General features: G+C 40.7%; 1 protein-coding gene across 3 annotated transcripts; it reads right to left on the bottom strand.

Annotated features, from left to right (window-relative positions):
• Positions 1-1037: 1037 nt before the first annotated feature.
• On the bottom strand, positions 1038-16054 carry slf2 (SMC5-SMC6 complex localization factor 2). Of its 3 annotated transcripts, none has more exons than XM_031305344.2 (21): positions 15866-16054; positions 15240-15274; positions 14387-14925; positions 14001-14249; positions 12248-12293; positions 8928-10387; positions 8730-8809; positions 8502-8615; positions 8229-8396; positions 7771-7876; positions 7594-7681; positions 7358-7499; positions 7149-7236; positions 6839-7015; positions 6139-6233; positions 5915-6002; positions 5644-5769; positions 5374-5451; positions 5164-5250; positions 2646-2714; positions 1038-2481 (listed from the first exon to the last, which is right to left on the bottom strand). In XM_031305344.2, exons 1-21 carry the CDS (start codon positions 15898-15900, stop codon positions 1921-1923), a joined length of 4431 nt encoding a protein of 1476 aa, XP_031161204.1. In that variant the 5' UTR covers positions 15901-16054; the 3' UTR covers positions 1038-1920. The 3 variants fall into 3 exon arrangements, with proteins under 3 accessions (XP_031161204.1, XP_031161195.1, XP_031161212.1); XM_031305335.2 differs by having other exon boundaries at positions 1309-2481; positions 8730-8812; XM_031305352.2 differs by lacking the exon at positions 15240-15274 and having other exon boundaries at positions 1309-2481; positions 8730-8812; positions 15866-16027.
• Between the last annotated feature and the right edge of the window lie 233 nt (positions 16055-16287).

The raw sequence follows: 16287 nt of genomic DNA, 5'->3' as shown, positions 1-16287 counted from the left end.
CACAAATTTCCTTACTTTTTGTGCTAAGTTTATATACAGATATCCAGCAGGGGACTCTCTCTCCCCAGTAATAAGACAACCTGGATGCTCAGTGACAGTGTTGTGTTTTGTATACCAAAGGTTTAAGGCTTGTGTAGGATATATTTTTGTGAGAATAAAGTGAGAGGCCTTAGAGTTCATGAGCTGACCTTGTCATATCTGCTTCTCTGGGTTATGAGAGGCCACCTGGTCTTTTAAATGGTAAGATATTATAAAGGGAGTGCGGGATATTGGCACTACCCGGGGACTTATTAGAAACTGAGAAAGGCCTCTGATCAGGGGAAGCAGAGACAACAATGGAGCTGTGTCTAAGATGTGTTTCGCAGTAAGTAAGAAGTAAGACTCAGGCATGAAATGACCTTGTTTTGTCCCTTTTCTGCTCTGCAGAAGATAAGAACAAGTAGCTACATATCTCAGGCAGAATACACACTGTAAAACATTGATGAAACAGAGTATACAATTGGAGACACCTGTCTGGTTAACAATAACAGCACTGTCTTCTTGCACGTCATCTTTTAACAATCTCCGTGAGAAAGCCCGACCTGGACTACATCCAGCTGATAAGCGAAGACACCACCATGAAGAAGGCAGAGCCTAAGATGTATACAAGTATGAGGTTTTTAGTTAGCGAGCATCAGATGCCGGACGGGACTTTGTTTTGCGAGGGAGAGAGATTAGACTTTTGTCTTGAAGGTATTTGATCCTTGTGCACAAGTTTGTATTCTGCAATATCATTCACTAAAGCTTTGATATAACTTATCTATAAGCAAATCCTGTGTCTTGATTTGATTCTGGTCTACCATTTTAACGAACACTTACATGGTGTAGTGACCACAAATTGGAGTCGGATAGTATCTGGCCTTAATTGGGCCAGACCAGAACTGGTCAACAGTCACACTTTCTCCTACACTTGTCACAACCTTTATTTGGACAATGTCTTTTTCACTCAGTCAACACTATTCAGTTAATAGTGTTGGTTTAATAAAGGCAACAAAGACTTTTGTAAACAAAGTTTATTTTGCTATTTGGCAACAGCTATAAAAAAGTATTTTTTATCATTAGAAAAATATTTTCCCAAATGGGGAATTTAACAAAATGGCAAACATTCAACACAATTATAACAAATCAACAAACAAGATAATATGTATCTGGAAACCTTTTAGAATGTTGATTTAATAGGCCTTTTTCATTGTGGGAAAAAAGCACAGGTGAAGACATTTGAATAGAACAGAGCCATTGTTAATGTTATTGGTAACACCTGTGCTTTTCCTACTATGACCAGTCTACTGTGAAAAAGGCCTATTGTTTTATAATTACTACTGTAGGCAATTAAACAATAATGGCTGAGAATCCTCATTGCAAGCTAATGTTTTTAAGATTAAAACTTTAACATGTTGCATAGTCAAGTAGATTTTAAGCATTGTGTCATGTTTCCACTTGAGGCTGATCTGCAGGATATCGTACATACTGTTGGTACATCAGCTTTTCAGTTACTCAGACTGAATTATTAACCATTATTGAGAAATTACTTAACTTTAACAAATGAACATAGCCGAAAGACAACAAGGATGTAAAAATGTCCCTCCAATTAAACACAGGTTGTTGTGGGCACTCAAATACAGTAACGTATTTAACATAGACGCACATTTTTACACATTGCACACAGAAGTGTAAACAGAGGTGCAGTGAGAAGTCATTTACATAAGATTTTAACATCAAGTTATTAAAAAAGAAAAAAGTTTTTTTCATAAATATGCAATTAGTATTTATATTGACAATGAAACATGGGGATTAGGGATAGAGGAGGGTAAGCAGATTGAGTGCAAATTGAGCTTAACATTAAGGCAAAAGCTGATAAATACAAATCTCTATGACACTAAATCACAAGCTGCAACCTGGTTGTGGTGAAGACGTTTCTTTTGTCTCGGCCAGATTTTCAGTCTCTGCCTCAGTACACTCTTTTTCCAGCTCGTGTACTTGAGGTTCCATCTCTGGCATCTCTTGGTTCAACTCCCCATGAACGGTTTCTGTCGCTTCCTCCGTTTCCTTTGTGTCATCCATTGCATTGTCTCCCTCCTTTTCTTCTGGCTTCATGTCGTCCCCCGTCTTGTTTGTGTCATCCACTGAACTGTCTCCCTCCATTTCTTCTGGCTTCATGCCGTCCCCCGTCTTGTTTGTGTCATCCACTGAACTGTCTCCCTCCATTTCTTCTGGCTTCATGTCGTTCCCCGTCTTGTTTGTGTCATCTATTGTGTCGTCTCCCTCTTTTTTCTTCTCGTCCTCAGTAGTCATTATAACCTCTTCCGTTTCATTGGTTTCCTCTTCTTCATCCTCCTCCATCACAGGCCCCTCTCCATCATCACTGTTGTCCATCTCCTGCTCTTCTTGGCTGCTTGTCAATGTATCCACAGGCAAAGGCTGCCAATAGTCATACAGCTTACCCTACGGGAGGAAAACATAGAAATGTAAATGAGAATTATACAAACTTTGACTTTATTTGAGGACTCTTAACTAAGCTTTCTTTAACTGAATACTGCTTTTATCTTTTAAAGAGGAAAAAAACTAAATAAAATATTCATATAAAAGTATGTATAAGACTACTGTACATGGAGAGGCCTGGTCCTCTGAAGGAGCATCTGCCACTTGGTGTAGATCCTGGCCACTAGGTCCTTCACCTGGAAGGAGAGGAGGAAGTTAGACGTTGTCAAACACACTGCTTCTGGAGAGCACACCCTAGTTTTAATGATTGGCTCGCATGACTACATCTTGAAATCAAGTCAGCAATTTGTCGATAAATTAACGTATCATCGACAAATGTCATAATTGATTCTTCAAAATCTTTGTTTTTCTTTTAGACTAAGCAATTCATTGATTAAGAAAATGATCAGCGGATTAATATACAGTATAATTGAGAAGAAGAAAATATTTAGTTGCAACCCTAAGGCATATTTTCTGTTTAATAACATTTAAAAAGAGAAAATGATAGAGAAACATTTCAGGTTTCAATTCTTAGTAATTCAATTGTTGGTCATTATTGGTGTGCTACACACTTGTTGGATAGATAGACATAGGAACAAAATGTACATATAAATGGGACTTGTGATAGCACTAAATGTCTATCAGTTATTCTTCTAAATGCAATTTGGTTAAATGGGTCAATTGCAGTTCTTATGAAAACTGTTAACCTAAAATCAACAATAATGTAACATTCAATATAACAGTCGGCGAACAAATGAGTTAACCTGACATGAAACTAGGGTCTGTATCAGTAAGACCTTCCGTATCTGACGAGGAATCCCTTCCGTTACTTCCGTCTCAAACTGCTTTTACTTGAGATTTAACAGGAATGATCTCTGTGATAAAACTGAATTTGTCAGGGACACCGCTGCTACTGACATCAACGTAGCGTTGGAAAGGTTTTTAACCTGAATGACCTCAGACTAGTTGGTAATGGAAAGCTTTGAGAAACTGGTTAAACAAGAGATACTGAGTCCGGTGGAACATCAGGGAGGTGCACTTCATCTTGTTTACCAGGCAGGTAGAGGTATCGAGGTGCCACACTCATGTACATTTGGAGGCCCCCGAAAGCAACGCTAAGCTCCTATTCATTGACTTTTCCTCAGGATTCAACACAACCCAGCCATAGTTATTGCTTTCTAACTGCAATAAATGTAAATCTCATTGACTGAATGGTGTTAGGGTCAATAGTATTTCTCCACAGGGTTATATTCTGTCTCCCATCCTTATCTTGTTCACAAATTTAGCAAACATAACTAGATTCCATCTTATCCCTGTAGCCATTACAAGGCAAAATCTGTTAATACAATAAATACTTGCAGCACCTGCCCTCCATCTTTACCTTACTGAGAAGTGCACTTTATTTGGCTTACTAATCCAGGATGGAAGTGGGTCTATCATTGGCTGTTTTTATTTCTAACCTATACATGTTTTATTATTGACATATTTTAATATTGACATACAGTATTTTAATATTCCTAATGTTAAAAGCATTTTAACAGAATAGTATACCCTCAATCTGGCCCTGAGGATACTGGATGATCCATCCCACCCACTTTTCTCAGAGTTTCCCTCCCCCTCCCCTCTGGACGTAGATTTTGAATGCCCCTAACAAAAACCAAACGTGCCATTACATCATTTGTGCCGAGGAGCATTCAGTTACTGAACAGATCAGACACAGGCACATAGACATTTTATAATGTGCACGATTGATTATTTATTTAATTATCTTAGCTATTGGACTGATGATTGCATGTCACCACCATTGCTGTGTTGTTGTTGTTGTTGTTGTTGTTGTTGTTGTTGATGTTCTGTTTTCTGTATCCTCTACGTCTTCAATGTTGTTGGATGTTTGGTGTGGTTTTTATTGTTTATTGTTATTTACTGTTGTCTGTGCTTCATTTTTAATGTGACTCCCTTGAGTGCAAAACAAATTCCCCTCGGGGCAATAAAGGTTTCATTCATTTAAATTGTGCTTATTTTATACTACTTGTGTGTTTTTGACTATAGATTTCTGCTGTGTATTGATAAATCCCTTCGAATTTTGACTTTAATGCCTGGCTGCAAGCCAAATTTTCTTCAGGATAATAGAGTTTAAACTTGAAAGCTTTCAAAAAGTGCAAACCTCTGTCAAGGCTGCACAAGGTCCCATATTATGGTCATTTTCAGGTTTTCTACTAGAACATGTTAACATGCTTTAATGTTCATCGATGTAATCTGTCTGAATATTTTATTATTAATAAAATTAATATTAATTATTATTGATATACACACTCTGTTTTAGCACTCGTTTCTCCAAGCCTCCATCAGAGGGCAGAATATTCTAATGAGCCTGCATGTGACATATGAAGGGCTTGCTGAATCCCATGTTTTCTGATCTAGGCAGCACACAACACTGACGCCGTTGTCTTATTTCACAGTTTGTGGTTTGGTAGGCACTCCAGATAGCGAAATGTACGTGCACGAGCGCGGCAAGTCAGTTTTTCATGGTATGTCCCGTTTAAATGCGTTGTAGAAAATGTAGACATTTTAATACTACATCTGGATCTATATCAAAATGCACACTGATACACACATACCTAAAGTTATTTTTGAAATCAAACTCACCTTGCTCCGATAAAGACATTTCTCACTCTCTCTGATGTCACACTTGATGTGCGTTTCCAGCTCACAGCACAGAAACAGCAGCTGCTCCTGAGAGCCAGAAGAAAAAGGCAAGACAACTTTAACACACCTCTTAAAAAGGCTCAGACATCAAAACACCCCATGATAATACAGCTGATAAATAACCCCTTGAGACCGGAAAAAAAGTCATACCTTTTGATGAGCTGGGAAGAACTGAAATTTGGAAGCTTCATTTGCCAAGGTCAGAAGGCTATAGCAGAGGTAGTAGGACTGCAACACAGGAGAAGTGGAAAGAAACTTGCATCAGAAAAAAATTGCAAGTCATGTTTAATTCATTGACAAACACATTCAGTTAAAATTCTGTGATTACTTAAAACATAAAAAAACTAGACATATAAAACAAGACAAGAGTGATCAAATGAATTTAAGGATGGAACATTTTGAAGTTTAAGGCATGCTCACCTGTTGGTCAAGGGTGGCCATGTACTCGTTGTCTTTATCTTTCTGACTTCTGCTGGAGGAGGTTAGCATGCCGCGGAGGAGGGTGGAGGGTTGCATACGGGGCAGGTACGGCCTCAGGTCAGAGAGCTAAGCACGGAAGAGAACAAGGAGCAGAGAACTATAGATTACTGAAGATGTCACATTGTGATGGTCATTTAGATAACTACATATTTCAACTGCTGGGATCTAAAGGAAACTATACAGGTTTAGGCTACACACTGAAACAGATTACCTGAAACTCTTTTTCTCTGGGCTTGTAAGTACAATTTCCATCCAACAGTTTTGAGATCATGGACAGGCTCAGATGTCCACGCAGTTGCCTATATAAACAAAAGTGAATACATTTTTCAATGTGCAATACAATAAAATCAAATATCTGAAAAAAATGGTCTCATTGTGTAGGAAAAAAAAATGGAGATGAGCAGACGAGAGGAAAACTGATAAAAAAAGACTTACTTTCCACGTATGTCCTCAGGCAGCAGTTGAACTAGTAGGCACATGTTGTGGTGGTCATCTGTCAGATCAGTAAGGGCCAGACAAATTCTGGGTAGCTAAAACCATTTTTGATAAATGAATAATTAGCTCAGTAAAAAAAAAAAAAAAATAATCATGATACTATGAATTAAAAGGTGAACATTTTAGCCAGTGGATTTCCATGCCTTTAAACCAGTTTTCATGACCAAACATTCTGAGATTTCTGTGTATGCATGAAAACTACATGCAATATATTAACCACAACAAATAAAGTACATTTTTGTACAGTAGGAATTGGCGATGAGTCAATATTATCAGCTGCCAGTGGGAATGTACATTCATAATCACGTTTATCATTTGACACATTCCTGCTGCCAAAATTTCAATGGCAGACTCAAAGCAAATTGGAGCTAAAAAGTAAACTCCAAACATGTATTAAACGTCTTGTTTTACTTTTTTTTTTTTTTTTTTACAGTTTTGTCTGTTAGGAATAACAGTGGCACGCAGTGCACTTCACCCTAAATCAATTTGATAATTTTACATGATTTTGCGCACATTTACCATGTAATGGTACATACTGGAAAAATATTCCTATTAATTCCATGTTTTTCCTAAACTTTTCGAAGCCTGGAAAACGCAAATTTTATGACTTTTAAGGAATCCGAGGCATGTCTGAACTCACCATGGTGTCCCAGTCCCTGATGTTCTTGACAATTTTGTGCTGTAGAGGGAACAGTTCCACACTGGACTGGAGGATTAGCCGTGTGTCCAGGCCCAACCTTCCCACCACAGTTAGCAGCAACAGCAGCTCGTCGTCGCTGTATGCCCGTGGACAGAGGCCCATACAGTAAGACAGGTACTGCAGACGAGAACACAGGAGAAGTTGTGAATGATCTCAATGGTGAAGTTCTCTCTCTCTGCCAAACTCTCTTTCTCGCAGACGTGACAACAAACTCTTTACTATCAGACATCTGTTTCCTTTTGCATCTCACCTTCAAGATGTTGTTGCAGTTGTGTTCAGGGAAAGTGCTCTGTTCCCTGTTAATGGAAGGAGTCTCACTATTGATGTAGATGTCCTCCCTACACAAACACACAGAAATTCGACTACATGAGATTTAAACAAAAACATCAAACTTTCAGCTCACAACGTAAGCTTTTACATAGTAAACAAAGAAATGAATGAAACAGGAACACTGCTTACAGCAAATCTCCCTCTGTGAATGGAGGCTGCAGATTCTCAAAAGGGAAGAGAGTAACAAATGCAATTCCCATATTCATCAGGACCAGCGCCACATCGGCCAAACTGGGCACCCACACTTTAAACAGCTGGCTTCCATTTTTCACTGAGGAGGCATACACACAGAAAAGACATCCGTTAAACTGTCCTAACAACAATGAGAAAATACCAAAAGCTTGGGTGGGGGGGGGGGCACTCACCTATCTGATACGCAGCAGTGTACGCAATGTCACAGAGGGCCTGTAGTATATTTTCAGATATCATCCTCTCACTATGGACTGACATCATCTGACAAGATCAACAAAGAATTATTGTCAAAGTTCAGACAATTGGACAGAAATCCCTATTGACATGCTTCATATGTGCGCGGGGCCTACCTTGAATAGGAAACGGGTAACCTGAGTTGGACAGGGTGAGCGACAGTCGTAAGCTTCCTGGAACAATCCAATATTTACATGCAATCGCAGTTGAGCAGGGCTGGACCTGGGGAACGTAAGTGGAGAGAGAAAGCTTAGAGGAATTCATTAATTGGCAAAACTAACAGTCTAAAGCTTTGCTAATGATCAATATAGCGCCTGTGCCCACCGAAGCCATTTTTGTTTCTGAGGCCAGCATGTTTTTAAATTCTTTGCAAAGGGAGCGCCGCGACACTATGCTACAAATGCCAGCAGTGTGACGAGGCAGAAAATGTTCATCCTCTGGGACGCATGTGGTATAATCACATCACTGAGGACCATAATTACCAATATCAAATTTCATGACAATCACGTCTTCAGTTGTTGAGACATGTTGCTCTGAAACTTCACGTGTATATCCACACACAAATACAACTCACCAAAGAAGCGTTTTCTGTGCTGTCCCTTGTGGATTGACCATGCATTGTCTGAGCTGCAGCGTATCTTTGTCGAAGATCTGGCCAAATTTCTCCAGGTTGAACACTAGTTCTCCTGGAGGCACTTCCCTGATTGCATTGGACATCAAAGAGTAGCGCTGCAGGAATTCCCTAGAAAACAAATGACATAAAAATGCAGATTACAGTTAACTACTGTGCAAGGCCTGTGTCCCAGTGACAAGGTATAATGTGTCAGTGTGCTTCTGCATGATTTACTGTTGTTCAGCGGAGACGCCCTCCTCCTGGTTCTCCTCAGCCTCCTCGTATTCAGCTAATCTCAACAGGTCCTCCTTCCATGCAGTTTGAAGTTGCGTCTCAATCTCTTTCACTCTGATGGATGAAAAGAAAGTGGAGAAAATTAACTCATCAAAATCATCTCATGTGCAGCTACTGTAGCTTTATATTAAAAAAGGTAACGGGAGTGACATTTTCTGCATAATATACTTTTTATTGGTGTTGATTTCCTTCAGTATCTGGTCGAGGTTGTTCTTGTAGATGCCTGACTTTGTGGTGGATGGCAATGGCTGCTGTGGGGAATACAACCAAAAAGATAATACAGGTTTTATTGGTCTTTTAGCTCAGCAAGTTGCTGATCATACATTCATTACTATGTGCAATAAAGACAAACCATGTGAAGCTTACAGTTTTTGACTGGCAGCTACGATGTCCACGTGTACTAGGCTCTGAGAGGGCTCCCTTCTCCTGCGTATCTGGAGGCTTAGTAACACGCTCCATAATCTCCTGCAAAGAAAGCAGCTGCTCCTCCTCACTGCTATGGGAGCTCTCAGTTAGATCCAAATCTAAAGCAAAGCTCAGGCCTAGGTCCACCTCTACATCTATAGGATCCTCTTCATTCACCAGCTTTCTATGCCCTTCACTTGCCTGCCTGTCCGGGAGCGGAGACTGAGAACAATGAGATGTAGCAGTTTCTGCGCCAGTCTCTAAGGCGCAGGGTCTCTCATTGTTGGGGAGGAGAGATGTGCATTTCTCATCAGATTTAACATTCTCATCCTTAATCTGCCTTCCTGAAGAAGCGATAGGGCCGTTTTTGAGATCACCGTTTCTGAGATCACCGTCCTTGGAGCGAATAGATTTTAAGTCCTCAAGTTTTACCCGCTTTAAAACCACAAATGGCAAGAATTGTGGTTGTTGTGCTGATGGCAAGGAAACGACTGGGGTGTCCACTGCATGAGGAGAACCAGTTTTGCAACACGAGGACCCAGCAACTGAGGTATTGGTGCTGGTCACTGTGCTGGATGACCAACTTTTCTCCGAGGTGGGGGATTTGATCCCATCTAACTTGGGCTTCGCAGTTTTATGAAAAGGGCCAACTACATAGGTCATGGGATCAGGGGTGAAAAGCTCATCTATGTCATTTGGGATTGCAACAGATCTTCGTGGGCGGACAGTCTTGTTCCGTCCTACCGTACGACAACTCAGAGAACCTGAATTAGTTTTTGAGGCTGGTTTGGGAGTGCTACTGTCTGACTTTCTGCTCTCCCCCACATGATTACCTCTGCTCAGGGTTTTGACTGGTAAGATGGAGGTACGGTGAGTATGACCAGCATGGTGTCTGCCTGCCTGAACATGACGTGAGCTTCTAGTGTCCTTCTGGGATACCTCAGAGGATAAGAAAGAGCTTGATTTATCCCTTTTATTGTTTTCCTCACTTATTTTCTTCCTTTCTTCACCTGGATTTGAAGGTCTTAACTCTAGTAAATTCAAACTGTGATTCTGGGTGGGATTTATAAAGGCTTGCTTTGCCCCGATTGATGGTCGTCTTATACAAGGTTCTGGTGACAGTGATGCGCAGGATGACTGGGTGGGTTTAAATGTGGAAGACAGTTCCAAGTGTGTTGATTGGCCAGGTGCTGGTTCTGTGCACAGATGGCTATCTGTGGTTTTGGGGGAGACTTTCAAACCTAAAGAATGCCTCGATGACGGCTGAGAGAGCAGCGAAGTGCTGAGTAAGTTGCCATCAGTGGGCTTTAGTGTCTGTGCTTTGCCAGAGTTTATATCTGGTAGACACAGTTTCTTGGCACTGTCTCCACAGTCCTCAAACTCCCTGCACCTCTTCTGCGATGAGCAATTCGAGACCACTTCTGGAGACAGAAAAAGACATGACAAAAATACTTTTTACAAATATTGTACACAAATATAAATACCAATGTCAGCGTTCAGCTAAATTTTACTATGCTACCATGTACAATTACCCATATACTGCCGTTTTTTCACCAGGAGCAATGGGTGGCATGTAAAAGTAACAGCTTTAACTAACAGTTGAAGCTCACATCCATATTTCCAGGTATTTAGCAACTTGTAAAGAGTACAAGTGCCAGTCTCCCCTCTCTAGCAGTGAAAGTAATTGAACAAACACTGTCAAAGCAGTAGGATTCATAATAATAATAATAATAATAATAATAATAATAATAATAATAATAATAATAATAACCGTGTTGCTGTGGTCTCTCCCCCCTCCCTGCCTGTCAAGGTATTGGTCATACAAGTAGACTGACATACCGTGTAACCAATCAGAGAGCCAGAAAAAACAAAAATGCTGTGAAGAACTGTAAGTGAGTAAGGTTGGTTGACGGCACTTTGTTTACTGCTTATGTAACAATGTTGTTCCGAGTACAAATAAGCTCTATCTGCCAGTGCGGGAATGTTGCGACAGCCACCAGAACACAGGTGTATTGAGAAATACAGAAAGCTTTCCCTGGCAGTGATAGGCTTAGTCAGCATTGTGTGAACGTGTTTAGCAAGGGCTTGAATGTAACAGATATTCACTCATATGTAAAAGTTCCACACTCCAGCTTAAAAAAATTGTACTATTGCTGGAGATGATCATAATACTCTGCTACTGAGAAATGTCCATCCAATGTTTTAAGACATGCCAAACCAGTTGACATTCCCAGAGCCATCTATCTTCATCACTCAAGTAAAGTGAATTAACATGACATACCGGTCAATGACAATTTCAGTGTAGTCAAACTACGAGATGTAAACCCCTTCACAAACTCAACACCGGAGGCCTGTACTACGAAGCCAGATTTGACATTAACGAGGTAACTTCAGGTTCAACTCAGGGTTTTGTGTATCACGACGGTGGATCACTTGTTACCGGGTTCAATCGCCGTGGTAACTTATGCTGAACAGCTAACCTACTCGGAAGCAGGTTATGTAGGAGATTAGAGATCAACCGGTGTAAAAGCACCGCCTACTGACCAATCAATACTCGATTGATAATGGCATCACCGTTCTTAGAAGATTAGGTGGAGCTCGGTGCGCACAGAGACAGAGAGACAGAGAGAGAGACAGAGAGACAGAGAGAGAGAGAGAGAGAGAGAGAGAGAGAGAGGCGCTCAGAAAATTTAAAACATTTAAAAGACCGACAACCCCGTAAACATTCCCTGATGGGTATTTTTATGAAAGATATAGATTTTCACCGGATCTTGTGCCTGACTGATGGGGAAGTGATATTGATAAGCGTTGTGATTTACACATTTACAGCGTCGGCTATTTTTTGGCCAGCTTTCCTTCCTGTTTTAGGAAGCAGCGACTGTATTGCGTTTTGCCTGTTAAACCATGTCTGTGTTCTTCATATTTATGTAGAATTATAATTTGCTCTTCTTATATAAAATATGCGGCTCTGGTAGATGTTTGCGATTGGTCGTGCTGTTCAAACACCGCCTCTTTTATGTGAACGCGTGCACCGAAACCCTGGGTTGACTGAACTAGTTGTTAACCACCGTCGTGACACAGGTCATGCGGGACGGCGGTTGTTAGGTTAGGTGAAGCCAGATAACTGAAAGAAATCCAGGGCATGTTGATCTTGATTCGTAGTACAGGCCTCTGATGCAACTCAACACCTGTCACTGCAGTGCAAACATTACATGCCAACAAGGTTAAAAGATTGCAGCTTTATGAGTGAAAGGTGGAAAAATTTACTTTGACAATATTACCTGGAATTAAGTTTTCACTTGAAGGTGCTTGTTTAGGTTGTTGGTCCTGAAAAAAGAAAACAGTGAAAAAAAAAAAGCAATAAACAATAACAGTGTTATATTGTATCCCATACCATCAAAGACAGAGCTACACCTGGGTCATGAGTTAAATACAAGGTACCCCCAGGATTCTCTAAGTTAAATTTAAGACTTTCACCTGAACAGGTACCATCCTAGCGACCACAGAGTATGAAAATGCGGACTCATGCTAACCTGAGTCCACACACAGCCTGCAAGTTTGGTCCAAAGTAGTAACAAAAAAGGAAAAAGTAAATGTAAGATGACTCTGTATAAGGAAGAGAGCTACTCTTGATGTTCTTTTGCCTGTAGAGGGCACTCCTGCTTTGTTGACGGGTGGGGCATCTCATAATGCATATTCTTTATGTACAGACCACAGAGAGCCAAACAACCTTAAATAAGGGGTCAGACACACCGCACTGGAAAAAGAAGAGGCATTTTGCTGGAGAGTGTGAAAAAACAAAAGTATTCTTAACAGTGGTAGAGGTAGGGCTGCACAATTAATCGCAATTTTATTGAAATCGCAATATGAACCATTGCAGGGGGGTCAAACCATTCTGAATTAAGTATTGTGGTGCTGCAGAGACATCTCAGTCTACAAATTGTATGTAAACTAAAAAAAAAGAATCTTTGTTTGGTACAGATCCTCGCAAAAATCATACTATAATCATTTATATTTTTTTAATTTCTTCAATTTAATGAAAATGAGAATAATGATACATAAATTATCATTCCCTCCAATATCGTGAATCATATCTCAATATCAGTCAAAATAATCGCAATGAGATATTTTCCTTATATCGTGCAGCCCTAGTTAGAGGCAGACAGTAATTTCGATTTGGAGATAAACGACAGAAGGTTAATAATAGTAATACGTCAGTGTTTAACATGAATGTGTTTATTACTGTCGCCAGGCAGCCTGCTTTCCTTTCTCTCTCTTCTTCTTCTCTACTACGTTTTGCTTACAGGTTATTTTGTTTGTACCCCGCCCCTGGCATTTCAGAGAATACTGCAACAAACAAGGCGTTGAGCACATAAACATCTCCGTGCGTGCAAGAATAACAGAGGCACTATCCTAATCTACGGCCCTCCTCAGAGGCATGACAGTCGCAGACATCTGCACAGCGGCATCTTGGGCATCTCTGTGCCCTTTCAACCATTTCTATCTGCATGATGTGTCTGAGTCCTCCATTACTCATTCGGTCGTATCCATGCTAGACAGCAGACGCTGTTAGAGCTGGCATTTAATATGGAATGACAACTACATCAAATTCCACAGTCAAGAGCATAAAGCAAAACACTGATGTCAACCTTACCTGTACTGTTGTATAACATTCAAGTCACACCACACCAAATGGAGCAAGTTAACGTGCCCTGTAAATAATTTAAATAACTAGCTGTTCAAGTTTCACACTGCCCTGTTTACAAGAGACACTCAGTTAAATAAATATAAGTACACTGATTTACTAAACACCTGGCAAATGTTCTTTAAGCCATATCACCTGAATCTCTGTTTTAGTCATACTGCAAAGGCTGACAACAGACAATGCTCTCCCCAAGTGAACATTATTTTGGCCCCAGTACCACAAGCCTGGCTTGAGACCGTGCTTGCAAAGTAATGATGATCAGCTCAAATTCTATTACCAAAATCCTAAACTTGAACTTGATGTTTTATAAAACATGTGCCAAATTTTACCTGGCAAGGGGCAACAGGGCTGGGCATGATGGGTAAACTGGAACCACTACTCCTGTCAGAAGGCTGGGTACTCGGAGAAGGCTGGTAGCCCCGCGAGGGACACTGGCTCTTCTCAGGACTCCCATCTTTTGATTGTGAGAGGGGCTGTGGGGAAACGGCTGGAACTGCACGGGTGTAGAATGATGGGGTTGGGGGGGGCCTGTGGAGCTGGATAGTATGAATGGGACTTCTCACGTCGCTGGATTGAGCCTAACAGAGTAAATGTTAAAAGCCACAACAATTCAGCATCACAACATTGCTATAGTGGAGTACAGGTAACAAACAAGACACTTTTTAAAGAAATCTTGATTTCACTCATGGCCATATTAAAAAACAGAAAACAATACCTTGTTTGATTCTGGTCTTTGTGCTGTTAAATTTTTAAATCCTGAGTAGGACAAAGAAACCTTGGATTCAGTCCCTTGATCTCTCCTGGTGTGGGAGGATGGGGAGTGGTTGCTTAAACCCTTCCTGTATTGAGGGGACGCAGGGTAAAAGACACTGGGAGGCCTATTAGCTGTAGTACTATGAGTTGGGCTGACTGGAGCAAACCACGATGAGTAGGAAGACCCTGGAGGTTGATGGTGTTGGCGCTGCAGAGGACCCAGACTGCCCCTTGGCATGGGATTGAACCTATTCACTAAGGGGCCAATGTTAGTTGGGCTGCTTGGAACAAACCCTGATGAATGGATTGGTCCTGGAGGATAAGGAGGGTGCCCTGATGGACACAGTCTGTCCCTGTGGCACAGCTCAGGGCTTTGAAGTGGCAACATTCTCCTAGGAGGTGGGTAAGAAAGCCGGTTGAGCTGAGAAGGCTTCATTGGAGTCTCCTGGAGTAAAGGTGTGTAATGGGGTCGGAAGCGCTGCTGGAATACAAGGTCCTTCACTAAAAAAAAAAAAGAAACATTTGTGCATTATGGTCTTATGTCTCCTAATATATTTAGTGCCACTTAATGGTCAAGTGTGAACAGGGTTAACATGTTGCCAAATGTCAGCCACCCAACATAATTTGATATCCGTTTTGAATCTGCTCCAGGAAGGAGGCAATGCATAAGAACCTGTCTTAGTTAGAGCTGCATGTTGTTGCATTCACTGTTTGCCATGTCTAGATGTTAAAATACACCATGAAAAACACAAATGCGTTAAGGCGAGTATCACGGAGTAAATACACTTATTTTCCGAGACAACACTTTGACCCACCTTTATTCCTCGGGGGAAAGTATTCTGTAAGAGTTCTGTAAGAAAGCCAGAGAGGGGGAACTGATCATGTTTCGATCATCAAAAAGTTAGTCTTGTCACCAAGACGACAATAATGCAACTTAGCAGAGCAGTTTTTAAATAAGTAACGGTAACGTCAGATAAAGAACCAAAGTGTTGCAGAAACGACACACCTAGCACGAGTTGTCTTACCACAGTCAACACACAGCTAGCTAGCTATGTCTATGGCCAACACAAGGAAGACACCTGCTAGTCCGTTTCTGCCAATCATATTACGCTACGTGACGGCACGAGTCCAGCAGACAATATGTGGAAGCTTCAGGGGCGAAGTGCTAACTTATTAGTTACCGTTAAATCATTACATAGTGTTTGGCTCGCTTTCAGAAAAAAACACATTAACAACCACGTATATTTGTACTTTAAGAGCGTACATAATGGTCTACTAACAGTGCCTGGTTAACAAAATAAAATGGAATATTAGCAAGTCGTTACTGTTTCAGGAAGTGCTCTGTTTAGCTAGCTAGCTGGCTAACGCGCGTTCAACTTAGCAGTGGAGTGTTGTCACTTGGGTAGTGACAAGTGCAAACAGAGTCCGTAGGTTTTCTTACCGAGAGTTTCCTTGATTTTCTGTTGTTCTTCTCATTTTGAGAATTAAACCGGCTGTCTTTAACCACAGACAGCGAAAATAACAGACTCAGAGCTCCACGGCTAAAATCATCTCATCAATATGATCTTCTCCCGCCTGTATCCGATCTAACAACAATACGCGAATTGCATTGCGGAAGTTGGAGTTTTTCTTCTTCTTCTTTGAGGTTTATTGGTGGTCGGGAAACAACGATTTGGTGCATTACCCCCATCAACTGGTATGGAGTGTGGATCAGAATAGCTACTATTTACAATATTCTAAATAATAATAATAATAATAATAATAATCATGAATAAAATAATAATGATCATAAATAAAAAATAAAAACTCATATCTTCTCAATTTATTTTGTCTAAGATACTGAAATAGTAATCAATGACACTT

Source organism: Sander lucioperca, chromosome 15 (assembly GCF_008315115.2).
Source record: "Sander lucioperca isolate FBNREF2018 chromosome 15, SLUC_FBN_1.2, whole genome shotgun sequence".
NCBI lineage: Eukaryota > Metazoa > Chordata > Actinopteri > Perciformes > Percidae > Sander > Sander lucioperca.
Note: the sequence above shows the minus strand (reverse complement) of the source record. Positions and strands in the feature narration are given on the sequence as shown.